General features: G+C 44.8%; 1 protein-coding gene across 6 annotated transcripts in view; it reads left to right on the forward strand.

Moving 5' to 3' along the window:
* The first annotated feature begins 1,805 nt into the window (after window positions 1-1,805).
* LOC118395521 (double C2-like domain-containing protein beta) overlaps window positions 1,806-21,671 on the forward strand; it is a 75,841-nt gene continuing 55,975 nt past the window's right edge. Inside the window, exons 1-5 of one of the 6 annotated variants that reach the window (XM_052464461.1) lie at window positions 1,806-1,980; window positions 4,476-4,929; window positions 7,632-7,711; window positions 8,983-9,057; window positions 17,182-17,291. In XM_052464461.1, coding sequence (XP_052320421.1) covers window positions 4,494-4,929; window positions 7,632-7,711; window positions 8,983-9,057; window positions 17,182-17,291 — 701 coding nt within the window. In that variant the 5' untranslated portion in view covers window positions 1,806-1,980; window positions 4,476-4,493. Of the gene's footprint in view, window positions 1,981-2,120; window positions 2,359-4,475; window positions 4,930-7,631; window positions 7,712-8,982; window positions 9,058-17,181; window positions 17,292-21,671 lie in introns of those variants that run through there. The other 5 variants (XM_052464465.1, XM_052464463.1, XM_052464464.1 and 2 more) reach the window with 5 other exon arrangements.

A 21,671-nucleotide genomic window follows, 5' to 3' on the forward strand; every position in this document is an offset into this window, starting at 1 on the left:
TCGAAGCAGACACGGAGCGGCGTGCGGCCGAATGAGAAAGATAACATTCTCTGGTGACGCCCAGCACTCTGACAGCAGGAGCCCAAGGCGGCGAGGTAGTCGTCTACCCAACAGGCTGTGTGAACGCAGACTGTCACATATAAACTCCAGGGACGGGTGGCTCTAGTTCTGAAATGATATAGCACTCCGAGATAACATGAGCCTGTCGTCTTGTCTCGCTACTGGAGCACAATCAGGGCTCGGGCTGAGGGAATGGGTTTCACACAACTTGTGATTGGATGGAAATGTCATGGTCATGGCTTGACGTTAGAATCCTATTTCCTATTGCTAAAAAACAATGTCAGACGAACGGGGACTATTGCTATGGTATTAGCCTCGTAGAATTCAACCCCATTTGGTAACCTGGCATCAAACGGCATGCAAACGGCGCTTCTTTCAATGAGCCCCAAAACAAGCAAAAATAGCCAGGCATAATAGCAAGGCGCAAAAACCACGTTATGAACATGTTGTGGAGTGATTTTAAAAGTGGATACAGAAATCTGTCGGAAGCGTAACCGACGATCTCACAAATGATACCAAGTCCAGAGGCACGTTAACGCTCAAGGAGAATCGATCTTCTCTTTCAATTTGACCATGCATTCCGTTGACTGGCTAACCAGGTTTTCCCTCATCAGATGAAACGTGAAAAGTGAGACACTTCTCTATCGAACGAGATCACGTGTCTGCTGGCTTTATATAATCCAGGCCATGCTTCATTAACGTCCACACCCCTGTCTCCCTTTATCCAGCCTGTCATGTGACAGTATCGGAGAGCATTTCCTGTAATCTATCATATAAGAATGTGCTCTTGCCTTTGTACAGCTGTAACTCTTTCTGTTGTTATTTCTCCCTTTACCCACGTGCCGTATGTGACTCGAATCATTTGAAGTGTATTCTCTTTATGACTTCTTCATGCCTCTCAATTTCTCATTCTCTTTCAATTTCCCTGTCGCTCACTCTCGTCTCTCTCGTCTCGCTCGCTCGCTCTCCCTCCCTCTCTCATTAACTTTTGAAGCATCCCTGAGACCGATGAACCCAAATCCATTGATTGTGTGGAGCATTGAGAGATTAGTGGAACACAGATCGGGGTGGATAGAACAAGGGTGCCATCATTGGCTGGAGCCGACAAGGTGACAAATCTGTCGCTGTGCCCTTGAGCAAGGCACTTCACTTGAAATTGCTCCAGGAGCGCTGTACAATGGTGACCCTGGCTGTGACCCCACTCCCTGCGGGTGTCTCAGGGGGGAGTTGGGGATATGCGAAAAACACATTTCCATTACACGTTTGTGTGTTATATTATTATAGGACAAATATAAACACCCCCCAAATAATAATAATAATAATTATTATATTGAAATGTGCTAGCAATGGGCAATGAAATGTCAATCCCCCCCCTCTCTGTTTAGTTAAATACCCTCACTGCGGAGCCACTGAGTGACAGTACAATGTACATGGTTGTACACCGTGTGCTCGCACAACCGACTGTGAGAGAATTTAACTAGAAACGTCACAACCAAGTGAAAGGGAGGGACAGGGGAGGAGAGAGAGAGAGAGAGAGAGAGCAGGAGAGAGAGAGAGAGAGAGAGAGAGAGAGAGAGAGAGCGGGAGAGAGAGAGAGAGAGAGAGAGAGAGAGAGAGAGAGAGAGAGAGAGAGAGAGAGAGAGAGAGAGACAGAGAGAGCGGGAGAGAGAGAGAGAGAGAGAGAGAGAGAGAGAGAGAGAGAGAGAGAGAGAGAGAGAGAGAGAGAGAGAGACAGAGAGAGCGGGAGAGAGAGAGAGAGAGAGAGAGAGAGAGAGAGAGAGAGAGAGAGAGAGAGAGAGGGAGGGGAAGGATATATTGAGTCAAAACAGCTCTGCTTGCTCCTCAGTGTTGTGAGAGAAGAGACAGAGGACGTGTGAGAAGACAAGATGGAGCGCTGGAACAGATGAAGACTGTCACTGGGTACGTGTCTCTGTGTCTCCGCCTGTCTGTCTGTCTCTGACTGTCTGTGTGAACGAATGAGTGTGTCTGTGTGTACATGTGTGAATGACTGACTGTGTCTGCATGTGCATGTATGAGTGAATGAGTGTGTCTGTGCGTGCATGTATGAGTGAATGAGTGTGTCTGTGCGTGCATGTGGGAGTGAATGAGTGTGTCTGTGCGTGCATGTATGAGTGAATGAGTGTGCGCGTGAATGCTGAAGAAGCTGTAAGTCAGACAGTTTGAGTTTAGGCGATGCCCTGTGTGTAAGTCTGACTTGGTGAGAGCGCGTGTGTGTCTGACGGTCTGTGTGCGTTTCTGTTTCTGAAAGAGGAAGTGCGTGTGTATCTTCAAGAAGCCGTAAGTCGCACAGTTTTTTTTCTCTCTCTCTCTCTGTGTAGTTCTAACTGAGTAAAAGCGTGTGTGCATAATTCATGTTAGAGTGGGTGCATGCGAGAGTGTACAGGTTTGCTGTGCGTACAGCCAGTGCGTATGAGTTTGGGTTTCCTAAGGAAAGACAGAGAAGTGTGGCTGTGGTAAAATGTGGGCTTTTTATTGAACCATTTCTTACATTGATGAACAATTGTGGAATGCATTCGGTTGCTAGCTTCATTTGAGGCAAAACAAATGGTTTATTATCTGTCCGTGTGTCTGCTCATGTATATGTTTCTGCGTGTGTCCCTGTGTGTTTGTCTTGAGCACAGGAGGTTGGTGGCACCTTTATTGGGGAGGACGGGCTCGTGGAAATGGCTGGAGCGGAATGAGTGGTCGTATTAAATGCATCAAACACATGGTTTCCTGGTGTTTGATGCCAGTCCATTTACTCTGTTCCAGACATCATTACGAACTGTCCTCCCATCAGCAGCCTCCACTGGTCTTGAGTGTGTGTGTGTCTTGAGTGTGTCTTGAGTGTGTGTGTGTCTTGAGTGTGTGTGTGTCAGTGGAGGCTGCTAAAGGAAAGGCATCAAACACATGTAAAACCATATGTTTGATGTATTTGTTACCATTCCACTGATTCCGCTCCAGTCATTACCACGGGCCCGATCTCTCCGATTAAGGTGCCACCAACCTCCTGTGGTTTGTGTGTGTGTGTGTGTGTGTGTGGGTCCGTTGAGACAGGTAGCCCAATTCTGATCATTTTTCCACTAATTGGTCTTTTGACCAATCACATCAGATCTTTTCACATCAGATCTTTTTGAAGAGTCGATCTGATTGGTCAAAAAAAACAATTAGTGAAGAAAAAATATCTGAATTGGGCTGCCTGTCTAAACGTAGCCTGTGTGTCACACTGTGATCTCATTTCAATAGCCAGTAGTGTAGTCTTTCAGCAATTACAATTTACACTAGGACAGTGGTATTAAATGATGATGAAAGGAGAGGTACTATAATTAAATGTCCTCAATAAACAATGGGATGATTACCATTTCTATTACAGTTTACCATTGATCTTTATGTAGAAGACGATTGTTCATTTCATAGGTGACAGCCATTGTCCGGACTGGAGATTAAGACTTCAAGCACTGTTATGTAAATATTGAGGACAAGAGAGAGCGAGAGAGAGAGAGAGAGAGAGAGAGAGAGAGAGAGAGAGAGAGAGAGAGAGAGAGAGAGAGAGAGAGAGAGAGAGAGAGAGAGAGAGAGAGAGAGAGAGAGAGAGAGAGAGAGAGAGAGAGAGAGAGAGAGAGAGAGAGAGAGAGAGAGAGAGAGAGAGAGAGAGAGAGAGAGAGAGACGAGAGACGAGAGACGAGAGACACGAGAGAGAGACACGAGAGAGAGAGAGAGAGAGAGAGAGAGAGAGAGAGAGAGAGAGAGAGAGAGAGACGAGAGAGAGACACGAGAGAGAGAGACGAGAGAGTGGTAGAGAGAACCCGAGAGAAAGATGAGGGAGAGAGAGATGTAGAGAGAGAGGGAGAAAGAGAGCGAGAGATGCAGGGATTATCTTGTTTGTTAGAGGTATAAATAACAGTAAATAGAGAGAGATCAATTGAGTAGGACGATACACTGTCAAACATGAAGATATATTCGGAGATCTGATGTAGTAGCACAACATTTTGACTTGAAGGTCTATTGAGATATTGGGAGTAGCTCAAGTCAGCTCAGGTACTTGAAGAAGAGCGTTATGTACTGTAGGAGAGGGGGAGAGGTAGGGACTAAAGACAGCAAAAGAACCAGGAAGTGAGATATACTCGATAAAGTGAGTGATACTATCGCTTGGTCTCCCACACTTCCTTCCTTTCCACCCCTCTCATTCACATCTCCCTCTCCATTTCTCTCTCTTCATCTCATCTCCATCCCCACTAAACACACACACACACACACACACACACACACACACACACACACACACACACACACACACACACACACACACACACACACACACACACACACACACACACACACACACACACACACACACACACACATAAACACACATCTACCTCCCTAACTACCCACACACGCACGCCTACCCACAGTCCCATCCGGCGGTCCACATGAGCGTATCGAAACCTCCTCCGCCCCATTCCCACTTCGCCCCCCCACCCGACTCTTCCACCTCCTCCCATCTCTCCATCCCTCCTTCCTCCTCCACCCCATCCTCCCCCGCACCTTCTCGTGCCACCTCCTCTGCTCCCAGATCTCTCCCGCCGCCCTCTCCTGTCAAGATCTCCATGCAGGAGCACTTTGCTATCAACGTGTGTCCCGGGCCCATCATGCCTATCCCGCAGATCTCTGACTTCTTCCCGCGTTTCCACGACTTTCCCATGACCCCGCCCCCGCCCCGGGAGAAGAAGATCCTGAAGGAACCAGATTTCGGATTGAACAATGGAGGGGAGACGGACGGTGAGAATAAGGAGAAAGAGAGGAAACCCACCGAGGTGGACCGGGGGGAGAGGCAAGAAGGGGCGGATTCAGACGACGATGATGAAAGTGAGTTGGGGGGGTTTGGTGGGGCGGTCAGGGTTCAGGGGTTAGGGAAAGGAAGGCCTTTTGGGTCAAGTATGGTGTGTGTGTCTGTGTGTGTGAATCTATTTTGAGCGCCAACGCAAACATTCTCAATAAGATCCTCAATTCATCTCAATGTTTACAATAATTAAGAGCATTGCTTGGTAACACATCATTAGCCAGGGTTTTAAAGAAAGATACGTGGGCCAAATGTTCCTTCTCACATCTCCAACGACATCCAATTAATATCGCATAAATCCGTGTTTTGATCCAAGTGCATTTCAACGGAATGAGCGATACACAAGCACAAATGAACAGTGTTTTATGGGTATATGAGGACGCAGAACAGAAAGGATTGGAAATGGAGAACTCTCATTTGAGAATATTTGACGATTTGTACAAATATTCCACACAATGCTTCTCACAACACATACACATACACATACACAACACATACACAACACATACACATACACAACCATTGCACACTACCTTCTGGATGTATTCTAGCCACAACTGTTGTGGAAATGTTTTTTTTTTCCTGTGCGTACACTCATCAAGTATATACAGTGATTTCAGAAAATATTCATACTACTTGATTTTTTCCCAAATTTTGTTGTGTAACAGCAAACGGGATTCAAAATGGAAGAACTCAATTATTTTTCTCACACATTACCACATAATGACAAAGTGAAAAACATTTTTTGCAAATTTATTGAAAATGAAATACAGAATTATCTAACTTACATAATTTTTCACAGCCCTGAGTCAATACATTGTAGAAGCATCTTTGGCAGCTATTACAGCTGTGCCTTTCTGGGTAAGTCTGTAAGAACTTTGCACACCTGGATTGTACAATATCTGCACATTATTCTTTAGATTCTTCAAGCTCTGTCAAGTTGGTTGTTGATCATTGCTAGACAGCCATTTTCAAGTCTTGCCATAGATTTTCATAGACGATTTAAGTCAAAACTGTCACTAGGCCACTCAGGAACATTCATTGTCGTTTTGGTAAGCAACTCCATTGAATGTTTGGCCTTGTGTTTTAGGTCATTGTCCTGCTGAAAGGTCAATTCATCTCCCAGTGTCTGTTGGAAAACAGAATGATCAAGGTTTTCCTCTATAATTTTGCCTGTGATTGGCTCCGTTCCGTTTCTTTTCAAATTCGGGAAAAAAAACGATTCCTTATCAATTACAACAATACCCATAACATGATTCAGCTACCACTATGCAAATACAGAGAGTGGTACTCTATCGTTGTAGTGACTGGGTGCATTGATTCACCGTTCAAAGTGTAATAAATAACTTATTATGTGACTTGTTAAGCACATTTTTACTCCTGAACTTATTTAGGCTTGCCATAATTAAAGGGTTGAATACTTCTTGCCTCAAGACATTTCAACGTTTTATTTTTAATTAGTTTGTAAAAATGACCAAAAACATCATTCCACTTTGATATTATAGGGCATTGTGTGTAGGCCAGTTGACACAAATCTCAATGTAATACATTTAAAAATGAAGGCTGTAAGACAAGAACATTTGGGAAAGGTCAAGGGGAGTGAATACTTTCCTGAAGGAACTGTATGTTCTACTACACTCGTTTTGACAATTGCCTACATCCGTCGGTCAAATTGTGTAAGGCCGTAGTCAGCGTGGCTTGTGTTTTTATTCGCTTGTCTTTCTGAATGTCATTATGGGTTTAATTGTGGGTGTTGAAATGAGGCTAGTTAATGAACTTCCAGTCGTGAAGTCATATACTAATGCGTTTGTCTCTGTCTGTGTGTGTGTGTGTGTGTGTGTTCTCTTTGAGTGTGTTTCTGTGTGCGTGTACGAGTATGAGCATCACAGTCCATGTGTGCAAAGCTGTCAAATTCTGTACGTTCGTGCAGGTCTAAAACACACAAACACGATGGCGTCCTTGCGGTGATTTATGTAAATAAATGTGTATCCTAGTTAATCACCGAAAACAAACAAGTGCCTCAATATTCTCGCGGTTCAATCCCGACTCTCGAAGTCGCCGTTTGTTTATGTCAAAACCGGTTTCTGGGTACATTTCTCAGTGTCGCCTGGCTCTGCGTGTGTTTAAAAGGAGAGTAATTGTGAGTTTGAGCGTCTTCGCCATCATCATTGTCTCGTGTTTCGGTGTCGCTAGAGTCGCTCCAAATTTCGCCGACAGAGGGGAACACACACACACACACACACACACACACACACACACACACACACACACACACACACACACACACACACACACACACACACACACACACACACACACACACACACACACACACACACACACAACACATACACACGGGGTGTGTGATTTATTTAGCTGTGTCAGAGTAATGTGATTCAGCCCTCAAGCTTATTTTCTTTCCACTCATGGCGAGTAATAAAAACAAGGCATGTTTTTTAAGAGAGTGTCAGGAAAATAAGCTCCAGCGTGTCTCGTTTCCAGAGTTGTGCAGGAGGCTGGAGTTACTGGTGTTTGTGTTTGGGGGGGTGGAAGGTATGCGTGTGTGCCTTTGTGTTTGTGCTTATGTGCATTCATCGGTGTGGCCATCTGTGCATGAATATGTGTTTATGCGCATTAAATTCATTTATACGCACTTTTGTTCAGGCTGTCCAGGAAAAAAACCAACGGCCGATAATGGACCTTCTGAATGAATTGTTCTGTTTTACAGCTTATTTGGGCACCCTGGAGTTCACCCTGCTCTTTGATCACGAGAACAACTGTCTACACTGTACAATCCACAAGGCCAAGGTAAGAAACTCAACCCTATACACCCTATACAGACGATTCTAAACAAGGCTCCACTTACACCCCAAAGCATAAGCTAAGCCATGTCCCCTCTACACAAAGCATCCAGAATCAAAGTGCAGTCGGCTTAAGCGCTATCCAATCCACTGCAAGCCTTGGGTTAGCGTTGCAGCGCCGAAAGCCACTCCAGATATCTTTTCCGCGGAGACAGGCTTAGCTCTAACCCAGAACATCGAGCCAAGTCATGAAGACAATGGCGCTTGCCTAGAAAACCCCGGAACTCTACTCGGTGAGAGAGAACCGAGGTTTATCTCATGACAATGAGGCAGAGTTAAGTATTGATGCGATCCGGGCTATAGAGATCGATTTAGCAGTCAGTCCACACCAGGCAAACATATTATATACACCCCTTATGGGTATTATGGTAGATGTGAAGCTGAGATGCACCCATTCAATAATATACACAGACTCTAAACATGTGTCCCAAATGTTACCCCATTCCCTATTGACCAGCGCTATATGGGTCCTCGTCAAAAGTAGTGCACTCCATAGCGAATATGGTGCTATTTGGGATCCAGCCGTAATCCTGTGCCTTCCTACATTTCGGGGAGTTGCTGTCTTTTGTCCTTTTTTGGGAGGCGATTGACTGTGTTCATACCCAGATAAGCACCTCAACCCAATGGAAATCATTGGTAGTGCTGGATCACCTTACATATAAACAGACAAGCCTTAGAAATGATGAACTTAGAATGAAAACGATTTGAGTAGAATGGCATGCGACACAATAGACAAAACAAGAGTAGAGTTGAACAGCAAAAGACATAATGTTCTTTGTCATGCCCTGACCCTGTCTGGCTTACAGCCTGTATTGTATGACTGTATGTCGTGTGTATGATAAACCTTGACCAAGTGTGCTCTGTGTGTGCATGTGCCTGTGTGTGTGTGTGTGTGTGTGTGTGTGTGTGTGTGTGTGTGTGTGTGCGTGTGTGTGTGTGTGTGTGTGTGTGTGTGTGTGTGTGTGTGTGTGTGTGTGTGTGTGTGTGTGTGTGTGTGTGTGTGTGTGTGTGTGTGTGTGTGTGTGTGTGTGTGTGTGTGTGTGTGTGTGTGTGTGTGTGTGTGTGTGTGTGTGTGTGTGTGTGTGTGTGTGTGTGTGTGTGTGTGTGTGTGCGTGTGCGTGTGCGTGTGTGTGTGTGTGTGCGTGTGCGTGTGCGTGTGCGTGTGTGTGTGTGTGTGTGTGCGTGCGTCTGTAACCATGCCTGTGTGTGTCTCCACAGGGACTAAAGGCCATGGACTCCAACGGACTGGCCGATCCATACGTCAAGCTCCACCTCCTGCCTGGAGCAAGCAAGGTCACTACAACCTTCCTATCCCTCATCAGCTTCCATATTAGTGGAGCCCCAGTGTGTTAGTCGTGTGCGTGTTTCTTTCCACTGAAACAGCCTCACAGTGAGGTGCTAAATGGTCTTACCTAAACCACCATAACATATCGAACAGACGGGAGAGTGCTTCCTGACGCTGGCGATAGCACGGCACTTAAGAGTCATAGAAATTATTCCCATACTTTCACGGACATAGTCAATTTGAAAATAAATCCATTTTTGAAATGAATCCAGTTGCATATATTATGGATAATGTGTTGCATTTTGAGTGCTTCTCTGCTGTTTAGTGGACAGACAATACCACCTGTGAGTTTGGCCAAAGCACTGTGTAACGCTCAAAGAGGGAATGGGTGTGGAGTCAGGCGCAGAGAGCAGAGGATACGGAAAAAACACGCTTTATAATGTCCAACCGAAAACGTACAATAGGTGACCCCGAACACAGGCGTAATACACTCCACCTAAGTACACACTGGTGTCTAACCCCACAATAATAAAGAGTACCTCTTACATAACAGAAACAAGCCCGCACATACACAAGCGGGCTAATCGAACTTAAACAACACCAACCCAAAAACCCCAACAAGAAACAGGTGAAAACAATTAGACAAAACCCCCCAAAAAAGGGAAAAGGGATCGGTGGCAGCTAGTAGACCGGTGATGACGACCGCCGAGCGCCGCCCGAACGGGAAGGGGAGCCACCTTCGGTGATATTCGTGACACACTGGGCTTAATCGGGGTTTTCCATAAGCGCCGGCTGTCGGCTAAACAACAGACTCGTTGTCAACTGACTACTTTCTCCAACTAACTAGGCTTCTTTTCATTGAAATGTTTCATCTCGCTAGTCTTCTCCTGCTAGAATGCATCTTCTAGTGATCTATTGATGGGACATGAGCCTGACAGTCACAAAGTGAGTGATTACAGGGAAACACCGCTGGTTGGCTGCAGTCAAAGTTTGGGAGAAGACAAAAGCAAGATGCAGGTAAAATCGCTAAATTCCAAACAGCAAATTAAAGTAACCTTTATTAAAGAACAGCCTTTTGTTTTGAGCACCACAAAACGGTCTCCCGTTGTCTTATTTTATTGTGAGATTCACCTCTGACTCCCCTGAGCTGCCACGGTCACTGTGGGGACAACCTCATCGATGCACTTATTAATGAAGCCGGTGACTGATGTGGTAAACTCCATCAGATAAATACAGGCGCGTGTTCCTTTGTTTAGTTATTTTAATAAAAAAAATATATAAATTCAGTCTGTGCTAGCAAAACAGTCCTGTAGCTCATCGGACCAATTATTTATTGAGCACGTCACTGGTACTTCTCGTTTGAGTTTTTGCTTGTAAACAGGAATTAGGAGGATAGAGTCATAGTCAGATTGTCCAAATGGAGGGCGAGCTTTGTATGCGTGTCTGTGTGTGGAGTAAAGGTGATCTAGACTTGTGTCTCTTCTAGTTGCACAGGTGACATGCTGGTAGAAATGAGGTAAAACGTGTTTCCATTTCCCTTCATTAAAGTCACCAGCCACTAGGAACGCCGCCTCTCGATTAGTATTTTCTTGTTTGCTTACGGCCCCATACAACTAGTTCAGTGCGGTCCTAGTGCCTATATTGGTTTGTGGTGGTAAATAGACAGCTTGTCTCTTGGTAAATAGTATGGTCTACATCAGGGATCATCAACTAGATTCAGCCTTGGGAAAATTATTTTATTGGGGGCCAGAAAGTAATTACAAATAATTTGTAGGACTGCAAATTGACCACAAGATGCCCAAACAGGTATAATGTTTGACAAAATCATACTAATTTCAAGTTTCTACAGTCTTTTATGTCCAACAATAAAAAATTATAATATTTTTTTTTTAAACTTTTTTTATTTTATTATTTTGCTCATGAAGCTTGGGGGGCCAGTTGGGGAACCCTGGTCTGCAGCTTATCATGAGGTATTTTAACTCAGTCGAGCAGAACCTCGAAACTTCCTTAATATTACATATTGCGCAGTTATTTTGTTGTTAACAAAGAGTCACAGCTCTCCCCCCCCCAACCTCACCTGACACTGCCTTGTGGTCTTGACGATGCATAGAAAAACCAGCTAGATGTATATTATCCATGTCTTTGTTCAGCCACGACTCCGAGAAACATAGGATATTACAGTTCTTCCGGTCCCATTGATAGGATAGATCAGAGCTTGTCCAGTTTGTTCTCCAGTGATTGTATGTAGACCAGTAGAACTAGGGTAGACCAGTAGAACTCGGGGTAGATTATTTATCTCATTACCACACTTAACTCTATGTATGAGCAAGTGTTTATTCAGTCAGCACATTCAAAATGGACTGTAAGAGATATTCTGATAGATTTGAGTTCCAATCAATTCTGCAAGATGTTGAGGCCTTAACTATACCATTCTTTGTCGAGAGAGAGAGAGAGAGAGAGAGAGAGAGAGAGAGAGAGAGAGAGAGAGAGAGAGAGAGAGAGAGAGCGCTGTTAGCATACCGTTTGAAGTATTTTATTATGTGGTCTTAAAAGGAAGGAAAATACTATCAAAAAGGCTCCACTTTTATAGATATATGTCCTGGAATTACATAAACTTTTTGTTGAACAAAAGGATTTGAATGTGAAGAGGCTGTCATTGGCAAGCATGGCTACAGACCATGCTGCAGTACTCCTTCCTCGTGGAGAAAACCACACGAGTGAATTTCAATAGGCTACACAAAGTAAGCAAAACAATGAAATGCGCCATTCTAACATTGTCTAAAAGGATGAATAAGGTACGAACGCGATATCCCCTATACATGTATAAGCAGTCAAACAATGGAGCTGTACAAACTATGGCATAAGGAAATGATGAGCGCATGAGAGGCAAGCCGTCATTTTGATTAAGACATGAGCGAGCTGAGACGGATGATCTAAATCAAATCAAATTGTATTAGTCAGATGCCACGAATACAACAGGTGTAGACCTTACAGTGACATGCTTACTTACAAGCCCCTAACCAACAATGCAGTTAAAAAAATATGAATAAGAATAAGAAAGGAACAAGTAATTAAAGAGAAGCAGTAAAATAATAGCCAGACTATATACAGGGGGTACCGGTACAGAGTCAATGTGCGGGGGCACCGGTTAGTCGAGAAAATTGAGGTAATATGTACATGTAGGTTGAGTTATTAAAGTGACTATGCATAGATAATAACAGAGAGTAGCAGTGGCGTCAAAGAGGGGGGCAATGCAAATAGTCTGGGTAGCCATTTGATTAGATGTTCAGGAGTCTTATGGCTTGGGGGTAGAAGCCTCTTGGACCTAGACTTGGCACTCCGGTAGCACTTGCCAGTGTGGTAGCAGAGAGAACAGTCTGTGACTAGGGTGGCTGGAGTCTTTGACAATTTGTAGGACCTTCCTGGCATAGAGGTCCTGGATGGCAGGAAACTTGGGCCATATGCACTACCCTCTGTAGTGCCTTGTGGTCGGAGGCCGAGTAGTTGCCATACCAGGCAGTGATGCAACCAGTGATGCAACCATGCTCTCGATTGTGCAGCTGTAGAACCTTTTAGGGATCTGAGGACCCATGCCAAATATTTTCAGTCTCCTAATGTGGAATAGGTTTTGTCGTGCCCTCTTCACAAGTATCTTGGTGTGCTTGTATCATGTTATTTTGGTGACGTGGACACCAAGGAACTTGAAGCTCTCAACCTGCTCCACTACAACCCCATCGATGAGAATGGGGGTGTGCTCAGTCCTCCTTTTCCTGTAGTCCACAATCATCTCCTATGTCTTGATCACGTTGAGGGAGAGGTTGTTCTCCTGGCACCACACGGCCAGGTCTCTGACCTCCTTCCTATAGGCTGTCTCGTCATTCTCTGTGATCATGCCTACCACTGTTGTGTCATCAGCAAACTTAATGATGGTGTTGGAGTCGTGCCTGGCTGTGCAGTCATGAGTGAACAGGGAGTACAGGAGGGGACTGAGCACGCACCCCTGAGGGGATCAGTGTGGCGGATGTGTTGTTACCTACCCTTACCACCTGGTTGAAGGCCCGTCACGGAGTCCAGGATCCAGTTGCAGAGGGAGGTGTTTAGTTCCAGGGTCCTTTGCTTATTGATGAGCTTTGAGGGCACTATAGTGTTGAATGCTGAGCTGTAGTCGATGAATAGCATTCTCACAAGCCATAATTTCGATTAAGACATGAGAGAGCTGAGACGGATGATATGCCTATTCGTTCTGCACTTTCGAAATGCACAACAACAGAATTCTGAACATGGGCCTTTCTTACTGTATTCTCCCTGTACACCAAGTCAAAACTGTAGGATAAATAACGGGGGAACATAAGCTCTTACAATATCCAATGATGACATTTCTCTAAAACAGGCTATAGGCTATTTGTGCACCACCAAGTCAGAACAGCAGGCTAAGTTCTGAGGGCTAGAGGGACCAAATTCTTAGGGTGAGACACATGGGCTACTAATCACTTACTACACAACATATACTTACTTTCTTAGCTACCGTATACATAAAGTATGCCCCTGGCATGCTACAGCACTTATACAGCAGCATTTTTAAAACCATTTTCCTGCAATTCTATATTGTTGATTCTCAACAGGGAATCCATGTTTACTTGACAGAACACAACCTTTTTTCTTAGGTTTTTGCCACAACAAAGTAAATTTAAAGAGTAGACTAGATGTAGTTTTTGCCACAAGAAATTACATTGAAAGAGTAGACTAAATTACTAATCTACCGCCTTCCCTCAAAGTGGGCGACCCTACGAAATGCACATAGAAATTAGTTAGATCTGTCATTCTCATTGAACACAAGTCTAAGAAGCAGTAAATATGTTCTGTGTGCGCTATTTCTATGCTTCCCATTCTTAAGTTTTGTTTCTGCATCATTTTACAACAGACTCAATTCATACATTTCCAGTAATTTCAATTGCAAATTAATGTCTTTCTATTCAATACCACAATTTATTTTACAAATCTGAGAGGTAAATTTGTTAAACTATTCAATAATTTAGCAAAATCTTGCTTGTTCTGATTAAAATTGTTTTCCCCCAGCCTGGTAACTCTCTATCTGGCTACTTTTTCTATTTGGCTGGCAAGTCCATGTAACTTGGAAAAAATTGGGCTTTGGCTTTATAGCTAAATGTAACTAGTTAGCTAATGTAGCACGTTGACAAGCTACATCGACTATTGAAAAGGAGTTGTTTTGGCACTTTGCTGGATAATGTGGTAGTTCTCTATGCTCCACGGCAATGTTTTGGTCCCACTTTACTGGCTTTGTTTAGATTTCGGAGTTGTTCTTGTGAACCGTCTAGAGGATTTGGCAGCCGACACAAAATCTTATCAGGTGGTTGTTTGTTGGTGGCGGCCATCTTGGGTTTGGGTCAACGAAGTAAGTTGTGATAGCCGCATAGAGATAGAGACCGGTATTATAAACACAATGTCTGTGGTCAAACCCCCCCAAAAAATACAGCAAACAAAGCTACTAGGTCTGCTTCTGTTTATACCCTCCCCCCCTCCTTTTATTCCACACCCTGTTTCTCCACCCCGCCCTCCGTCCCCATCTCTGTCGCTATCTCTCTCTCTGTGACCCTCTATGACCTTGGAATAGCAACACAGTGCCGAGGAGGAGGGCGGGAGGTAAAGGGGGAGAGAAGGAGGGAGGGAGGAGGGGGGAGATGGGTGAAGGGAGGACAGCAGCGGGTGGTTGTCATGGAAACAGCGCCGATTGTTACGCTACTCACGTCAACAGGCGAGGGCAGGCGGGGGGTACGTACGTCAGCACATACGTAAGTACCCACAAACCTCCGTTTGGTAAATATCGACCACACGAGTCTACAGCGCCAAGGAGTGGGGAGCACGTGAGTGTGAAACAGAGGATGACAGGGGGGCTGGCAGACGGCAGGGAGGGACTCACACCCGTACACACCATCTTGCACACACAGGGGCACGAGCACACACACACACACTCTCCCCTCTCCACCTTTCTATTTTTTTCTAACTCACACACTCACACACAGAGATACTCCCACATAGACTCCCACACACTCCTTCACACACCAGCGTCCACACATACAGGGGCACAAGATGATTACTCATACTAAAGGAACGCTGGGCTCACATGGACAGACACACCTGACTAAACACACCTCCACAGAAACACACACTTGCTCTCTCACTCATGCACAAAAACACAACACACGCCTTTACACATTCTCTCCTCCTCACACACACTCACACATTACACAGAGAGAGAGGAAGAGAGAGAGAGGGATAGAGGACAGGGAGAAAGAAAGAGAGAGAGAGAGAGAGAGAGAGAGAGAGAGAGAGAGAGAGAGAGAGAGGGAGAGGTGAAAAGAGAGAGAAAGAGAGAGAGACGTGAGAGAGGTTCTTGGTGTCTCCTCGGCTCGACGTTCTCATCTGCTCCCTGTCCTAATTGTGGCGCATGGAGAATGAGCTTTCTGAGTCACAGTCTTAGCCAGTTGTGTGCGTGAGCTCGGGGGAACAGGAGAGAGAGGAAGAGAGGGAGAGAGGAAGAGAGGAAGAGAGGGAGAGGGTCCATATAGATGGATGGGGGAGGGGGGTGAGGGAGAGGCGGAGGGCTAAAGATGAAATATTTAGGGAAACATGTAACACCATTGATGATGGGGGGAAGGGAGCAGGTGAGAGAAAGAGATAGATGGAGATGGAGAGGGAGGGGGAGGGGAGCCAGGCAGGTGATTTTTGCTGACACCATATGCTGTTTTGGACGAGGATGTACCTGGTGGTATAGGTGAAAAAGATAAGAAAGAGGAGGAAAAAGAGTGAGGAATGGCGCAAGAGAGGGGGGATTTGAGGAAGAAAGAGAGAGAGAAAGAGAGAGAGATGTTTAGAGAAAGAGAAAGAGAAAGAGAGAGAGAGAGAGAGAGAGACAGAGATGTTAAGAGAAAGAGAGAGACAGAGATGTTTAGAGAAAGAGAAAGAGAGAGAGAGAGAGAGAGAGAGATGTTTAGAGAAACACAGAGAGAGACAGAGATGTTTAGAGAAAGAGAGAGAGAGAGAGACAGAGATAGAGAGAGAGAGAGAGATGTTTAGAGAAAGAGAGAGACAGAGATGTTTAGAGAAAGAGAAAGAGAGAGAGACAGAGATGTTTAGAGAAAAAGAGAGAGACTGAAGGATGGAGAGAGAGAGGTAATTAGCTCTGGAGCACCAGAATGCCCCGGGGAGTGGGGATTTAGGCTCGTGCTTGAGTACCTCGAGAGTATACAGTTCTCCACTCTCTTGGCGTGTTTGTTCGTATGTGTGTGCGTGTGCGTGCGTGTGCATGTGTGTCCGTGTGTGTGTGTGTTTTCATGTATATATGTGTGTGTGTGTGCACTGGGGGGATTCAAGGCTGAGTAAGTGAGGAAGCGTGCCTGGTCTCGGCATGAAAACAACAAAAAAACAGCCGTTGTGTAACCGAGAAAATAAATGAAATATGTAAAACAGCAGCACATCCTGGAGGCAGCTTATAATGGAAAATTGTCTAGAGCTGGCTAATGTGAAAACCCTGCCTTCTCAATCATTCATGAAGGGGAAGTTAGCGTAGCATTATCAGACGGCAACGCTAGACCTTTCTTCATTGAGGGGCTTTGATTTTTCATGCTAATTGTGTTAGAGCGGGTTAATTTACAGGTGTGGTGTGTTGTGTTAGCATTAGCTTAGTGCTTGTTTGCGGGTCTGGCTGGTAGTGGTGTTAGCAACAGGCTAGGGAGACAGAAAGACAGACAGGTGAAGTGGGGAAGCCTCCTGTCCTCCTCTATAAAGTAGGTGAGCAGATGTCTACCATTTCCTGAGGGAAGGAGATAAATTAAGTTTCTCTCTCTCTCTAATTATTTCCCTCTTATCTCTCTGTCTATCATCTCAACTCCCTCGTACTTCTCCCCAATTGCCTCACCTCTCTCTCTCTCTCTCTCTCTCTCATCTCTTCCCACCTGTCACTTTCTCGATCGCCCATTTCTTTCCCCTATGCTCCCAGACGCACTGTTTTCTATACTCTCTCTCTCCTCTCTCCCTCTTATCCCAATCCTTTCTCTCCTCCTCGTCTCCCTTTCCATCTCTCAACCCTCTCTCCTCACGTTCGTCCCCTGCAGGCGAACAAGCTCCGCACCAAAACACTGAAGAACACTCTGAACCCGGTGTGGAGCGAGACGCTGATGTACCACGGCATCACTGCTATCGACATGACCACCAAAACCCTCAGGTACTGAACTACAGAGAACTACAACACCTATGTGTGTATTATACTGGAATACAGTGGGGCAAAAAAGTATTTAGTCAGCCACCAATTGTGCAAGTTCCCCCACTTCAAAAGATGAGAGAGGCCTGTAATTTTCATCATAGGTACACTTCAACTATGACAGGCAAAATGAGAGGATTTTTGTAGGATTTTTAATGAAGTTATTTGCAAATTATGGTGGAAAATAAGTATTTGGTCATTAACAAAAGTTTATCTCAATACTTTGTTATATACCCTTTGTTGGCAATGACAGAGGTCAAACGTTTTCTGTAAGTCTTCACAAGGTTTTCACACACTCTTGCTGGTATTTTGGCCCATTCTTCCATGCAGATCTCCTCTAGAGCAGTGATGTTTTGGGGCTGTTGCTGGGCAACACGGACTTTCTACTCCCTCCAAAGATTTTCTATGGGGTTGAGATCTGGAGACTGGCTAGGCCACTCCAGGACCTTGAAATGCTTCTTACGAAGCCACTCCTTCGTTGCCCGGGCGGTGTGTTTGGGATCATTGTCATGCTGAAAGACCCAGCCACGTTTCATCTTCAATGCCCTTGCTGATGGAAGGAGGTTTTCACTCAAAATCTCACGATACATGGCCCCATTCATTCTTTCCTTTACACGGATCAGTCGTCCTGGTCCCTTTGCAGAAAAACAGCCCCAAAGCATGATGTTTCTACCCCAATGCTTCACATGGTGTTCTTTGGATGCAACTCAGCATTCTTTGTCCTCTAAACACGACGAGTTGAGTTTTTACCAAAAAGTTCTATTTTGGTTTCATCTGACCATATGACATTCTCCCAATCTTCTTCTGGATCATCCAAATGCTCTCTAGCAAACTTCAGACGGGCCTGGACATGTACTGGCTTAAGCAGGGGGACACGTCTGGCACTGCAGGATTTGAGTCCCTGGCAGCGTAGTGTGTTACTGATGGTAGGCTTTGTTACTTTGGTCCCAGCTCTCTGCAGGTCATTCACTAGGTCCCCCCCGTGTGGTCCTGGGATTTTGCTCACCGTTCTTGTGATCATTTTGACCCCACGGGGTGAGATCTTGCGTGGAGCCCCAGATCGAGGGATATTATCAGTGGTCTTGTATGTCTTCCATTTCCTAATAATTGCTCCCACAGTTGATTTCTTCAAACCAAGCTGCTTACCTATTGCAGATTCAGTCTTCCCAGCCTGGTGCAGGTCTACAATTTTGTTTCTGGTGTCCTTTGACAGCTCTTTGGTCTTGACCATAGTGGAGTTTGGAGTGTGCCTTTTTGAGGTTGTGGACAGGTGTTTTTTATACTGATAACAATTTCAAACAGGTGCCATTAATACAGGTAACGAGTGGAGGACAGGGGAGCCTCTTAAAGAAGAAGTTACAGGTCTGTGAGAGCCAGAAATCTTGCTTTTTTGTAGGTGACCAAATACTTATTTTCCACCATAATTTGCAAATAAATTCATTAAAAATCCTACAATGTGATTCTCTGGATTTTCTTTTATCATTTTGTCTGTCATAGTTGAAGTGTACCTATGATGAAAATTACAGGCCTCTCTCATTTTTTTAAGTGGGGGAACTTGCACAATTGGTGGCTGACTAAATACTTTTTTTGCCCCACTGTATATTAGAAAACAACTTGCCTACAGGTCCCAGAGGGCCACCTGGCCAATTAATTGTCCCGCGGACGAACCAAAAAAACTGCCATGCACACCGGCCAACTGTTCCATTAGCTGTCGCCGCGGTAACCCACTCAGGTGTTGGCTCTCGTTCATTCTCTCGAGTCTCAGCCCCATTATTCATCGAGTGCTCTTGATACAAAGCGCTGAAGTGATTGAGGTCGAGCGTGGCAACTTTATGCGCGTGGTTGTGTTTGTGTGTTTGGCAGCGTCATGATAAATGCAGCAATGTAAAAGCCATGCCTCAGTGATATACACACAGACATAGGCACTCATATGCACACACAGAGTGCCTTCAGAAAGTATTCACACCCCTTGACATTTCCCCCACATTTTATTGTGTTAGAAAGTGGGATTAAAATGGATTTAATTGTCTTTTTTTTTTGTCAACGATCTACACAAAATACTCTGTAATGTCAAAGCGGAAGACCATTTTTAACTTTCGTCCCAAAAATTATTAGAATAATAAAAATACTAGTGTGTCTTATTACCTAAGTATTGAACTCCGTGAGTCAACACATATTAGAATCACCTTTGACAGCAATTACAGCTGTGACTCTTTCTGGGTAAGCCTCTAAGAGCTTTGCACACATAGATTATACAATATTTTCACATTATTCTTTGAAAATAAATTTCAAGCTCTGTCAAGATGGTTTTTGATCATTGCCAAACAGCCATTTTCAAATCCTGCAATAGACTTTCAAGTCGATTTAAGTCAAAACTGTAACTTGTCAACTCAGGAACTTTCCATGTCATCTTGGTCAGCAACTTGGCCTTGTGTTTTAGGTTATCCTGCTGAAAGGTATATTTGTCTGGTGGAAAGCAGACCCAGGTTTTCCTCTAGGATTTTGCCTGCGCTTAGCTCTATTCCGTTTATTTTTATCCTAAAATACTCCCTATTCCTTGCCAATGACAAGCATACCCATAACATGATGTAGCCACCACCATGCTTGGAAATATGAAGAGTGGCACTTAGTGATGTGTTGTTGGATTTGCCCCAAACAAAGCTCTTTGAATTCAGGACATAAAGTTAATTTCTTTGCCACATTTTTTGCAGTTTTACTTCAGTGACTTATTGCAACCAGGATGTGTGTATTGGAATGTATTGATACACCATCCATAGTGTAATGAATTAATTCACCATGCTCAAAGGGATATTCAGCATCTGCTTTTGAAATGTTTACCAATGTTCTACCAATAGGTGCCCTTCTTTTTCTGTAAACCTTTATTTAACTAGGCAAGTCAGTTAAGAACAATTTTTTTATTTTGAATGACGACCTAGGAACAGTGGGTAAATTGCCTTGTTCAGGGGCAGAACGACAGATTTGTACCTTGTCAGCTCGGGGATTACGAACTTGCAACCTTTCGGTTACTAGTCCAACGCTCTAACCACTAGGCTACGCTGCCGCCCCTTTGTGAGGCATTGGAAAACTTCCCTGGTCGATGTGGTTGCATCTGTGTTTGAAATGAACTGATTGACTGAGGGACCTTATGGATGACACTATGTGTGGAGAACAGAGATGAGATGGTTCAAAAATCATTCTAAACACTATTATTGCACACAGAGTGAGTCCATGCAACGTATTATGTGACTTGTTAAGCAAATGTTTACTCCTGAACTTATTTAGACTTGCCATAACAAAGTGGTTGAATACTTATTGACTCAAGACATTTCGGCTCTTAATTTTTAAATAATTTGTAAAGATTTCCAATAACATAACACTACTTTGACATTATGGGATATTGTGTATAGGCCAGGGACACACACTCTCTATTTAGTCCATTTTGTTGTGTCAATCCATTTTAACACAACAAAATGTAGAAAAAGTCAAGGGGCGTGAATACTTTCTGAAGGGACTGTACACACACTCCTCACCCCCTCTCTAATGCATCCGGTCTGGTGTGTGCACTGGACAGATACCCTCTGGCATGCAGTCAAGGACAGACACTGGGCAGAGAAGCCATGTAGCCCCCACTCCCCCAGACACACACACACCCCCCGCCCCAAACACAAACACACACACACACACTCCATCTCTTTGTAGATAAGGTTTCAGGAAAGACCCTGAATGCCCAGGGAACCCACCTGACCTCCAGCCAAGGAGACAGCCCCCAGACACAGGCCAGCACAGAAGCTAGGCAGAGCCAGGAAATGGAGGACAAAACGGAAGATAGAGAGGGAGGGGTTCCAAGACAGAGGGGATTAAAGACGGTAGAGCCATGCCAGGGAAAGGGAGGATAGAGGAGGGGAGAGAGCCAGGGCAAAGAGGGGGATGCCAAGAAACAGGGGTGTAGATGAGGACAGACGGGAAAGGAAAGGGAGGTGAGGATAGAAGAGAGGATTGGGGTTCCAAGAAAGAGGGGAATGGAGGTGGAGAAAGTGAGGGAACAGGAGGAGAGAAAGAGGCACAGTGCTTAGTGCTTAGTGCTTAGAGGGGGAACATTTTCAGATGAGAAGGAGAGGGAGTGGGGTGGAAAGAGAGAGTGGGACGCAGGGCAAACCAAGAAAGGGAGAACAAGTTGAGGGCAGAGAGAGAGAGAGATGGAAAGAGAAAGGGGCAGAGGAAAAGGGAGAGAGCCTATGGAGAGAAAGACAAGGGATGGAGTGAGTGAGAGAGAAAGGAAGCGGGAGGGCAGACCGAGGAAGACAGGAGAGGGCTTGAGTCCCAGTCGGTGTGTACCCTGACTGT

Source organism: Oncorhynchus keta, chromosome 16 (genome assembly GCF_023373465.1).
Source record: "Oncorhynchus keta strain PuntledgeMale-10-30-2019 chromosome 16, Oket_V2, whole genome shotgun sequence".
NCBI classification, from domain to species: Eukaryota; Metazoa; Chordata; class Actinopteri; order Salmoniformes; family Salmonidae; genus Oncorhynchus; species Oncorhynchus keta.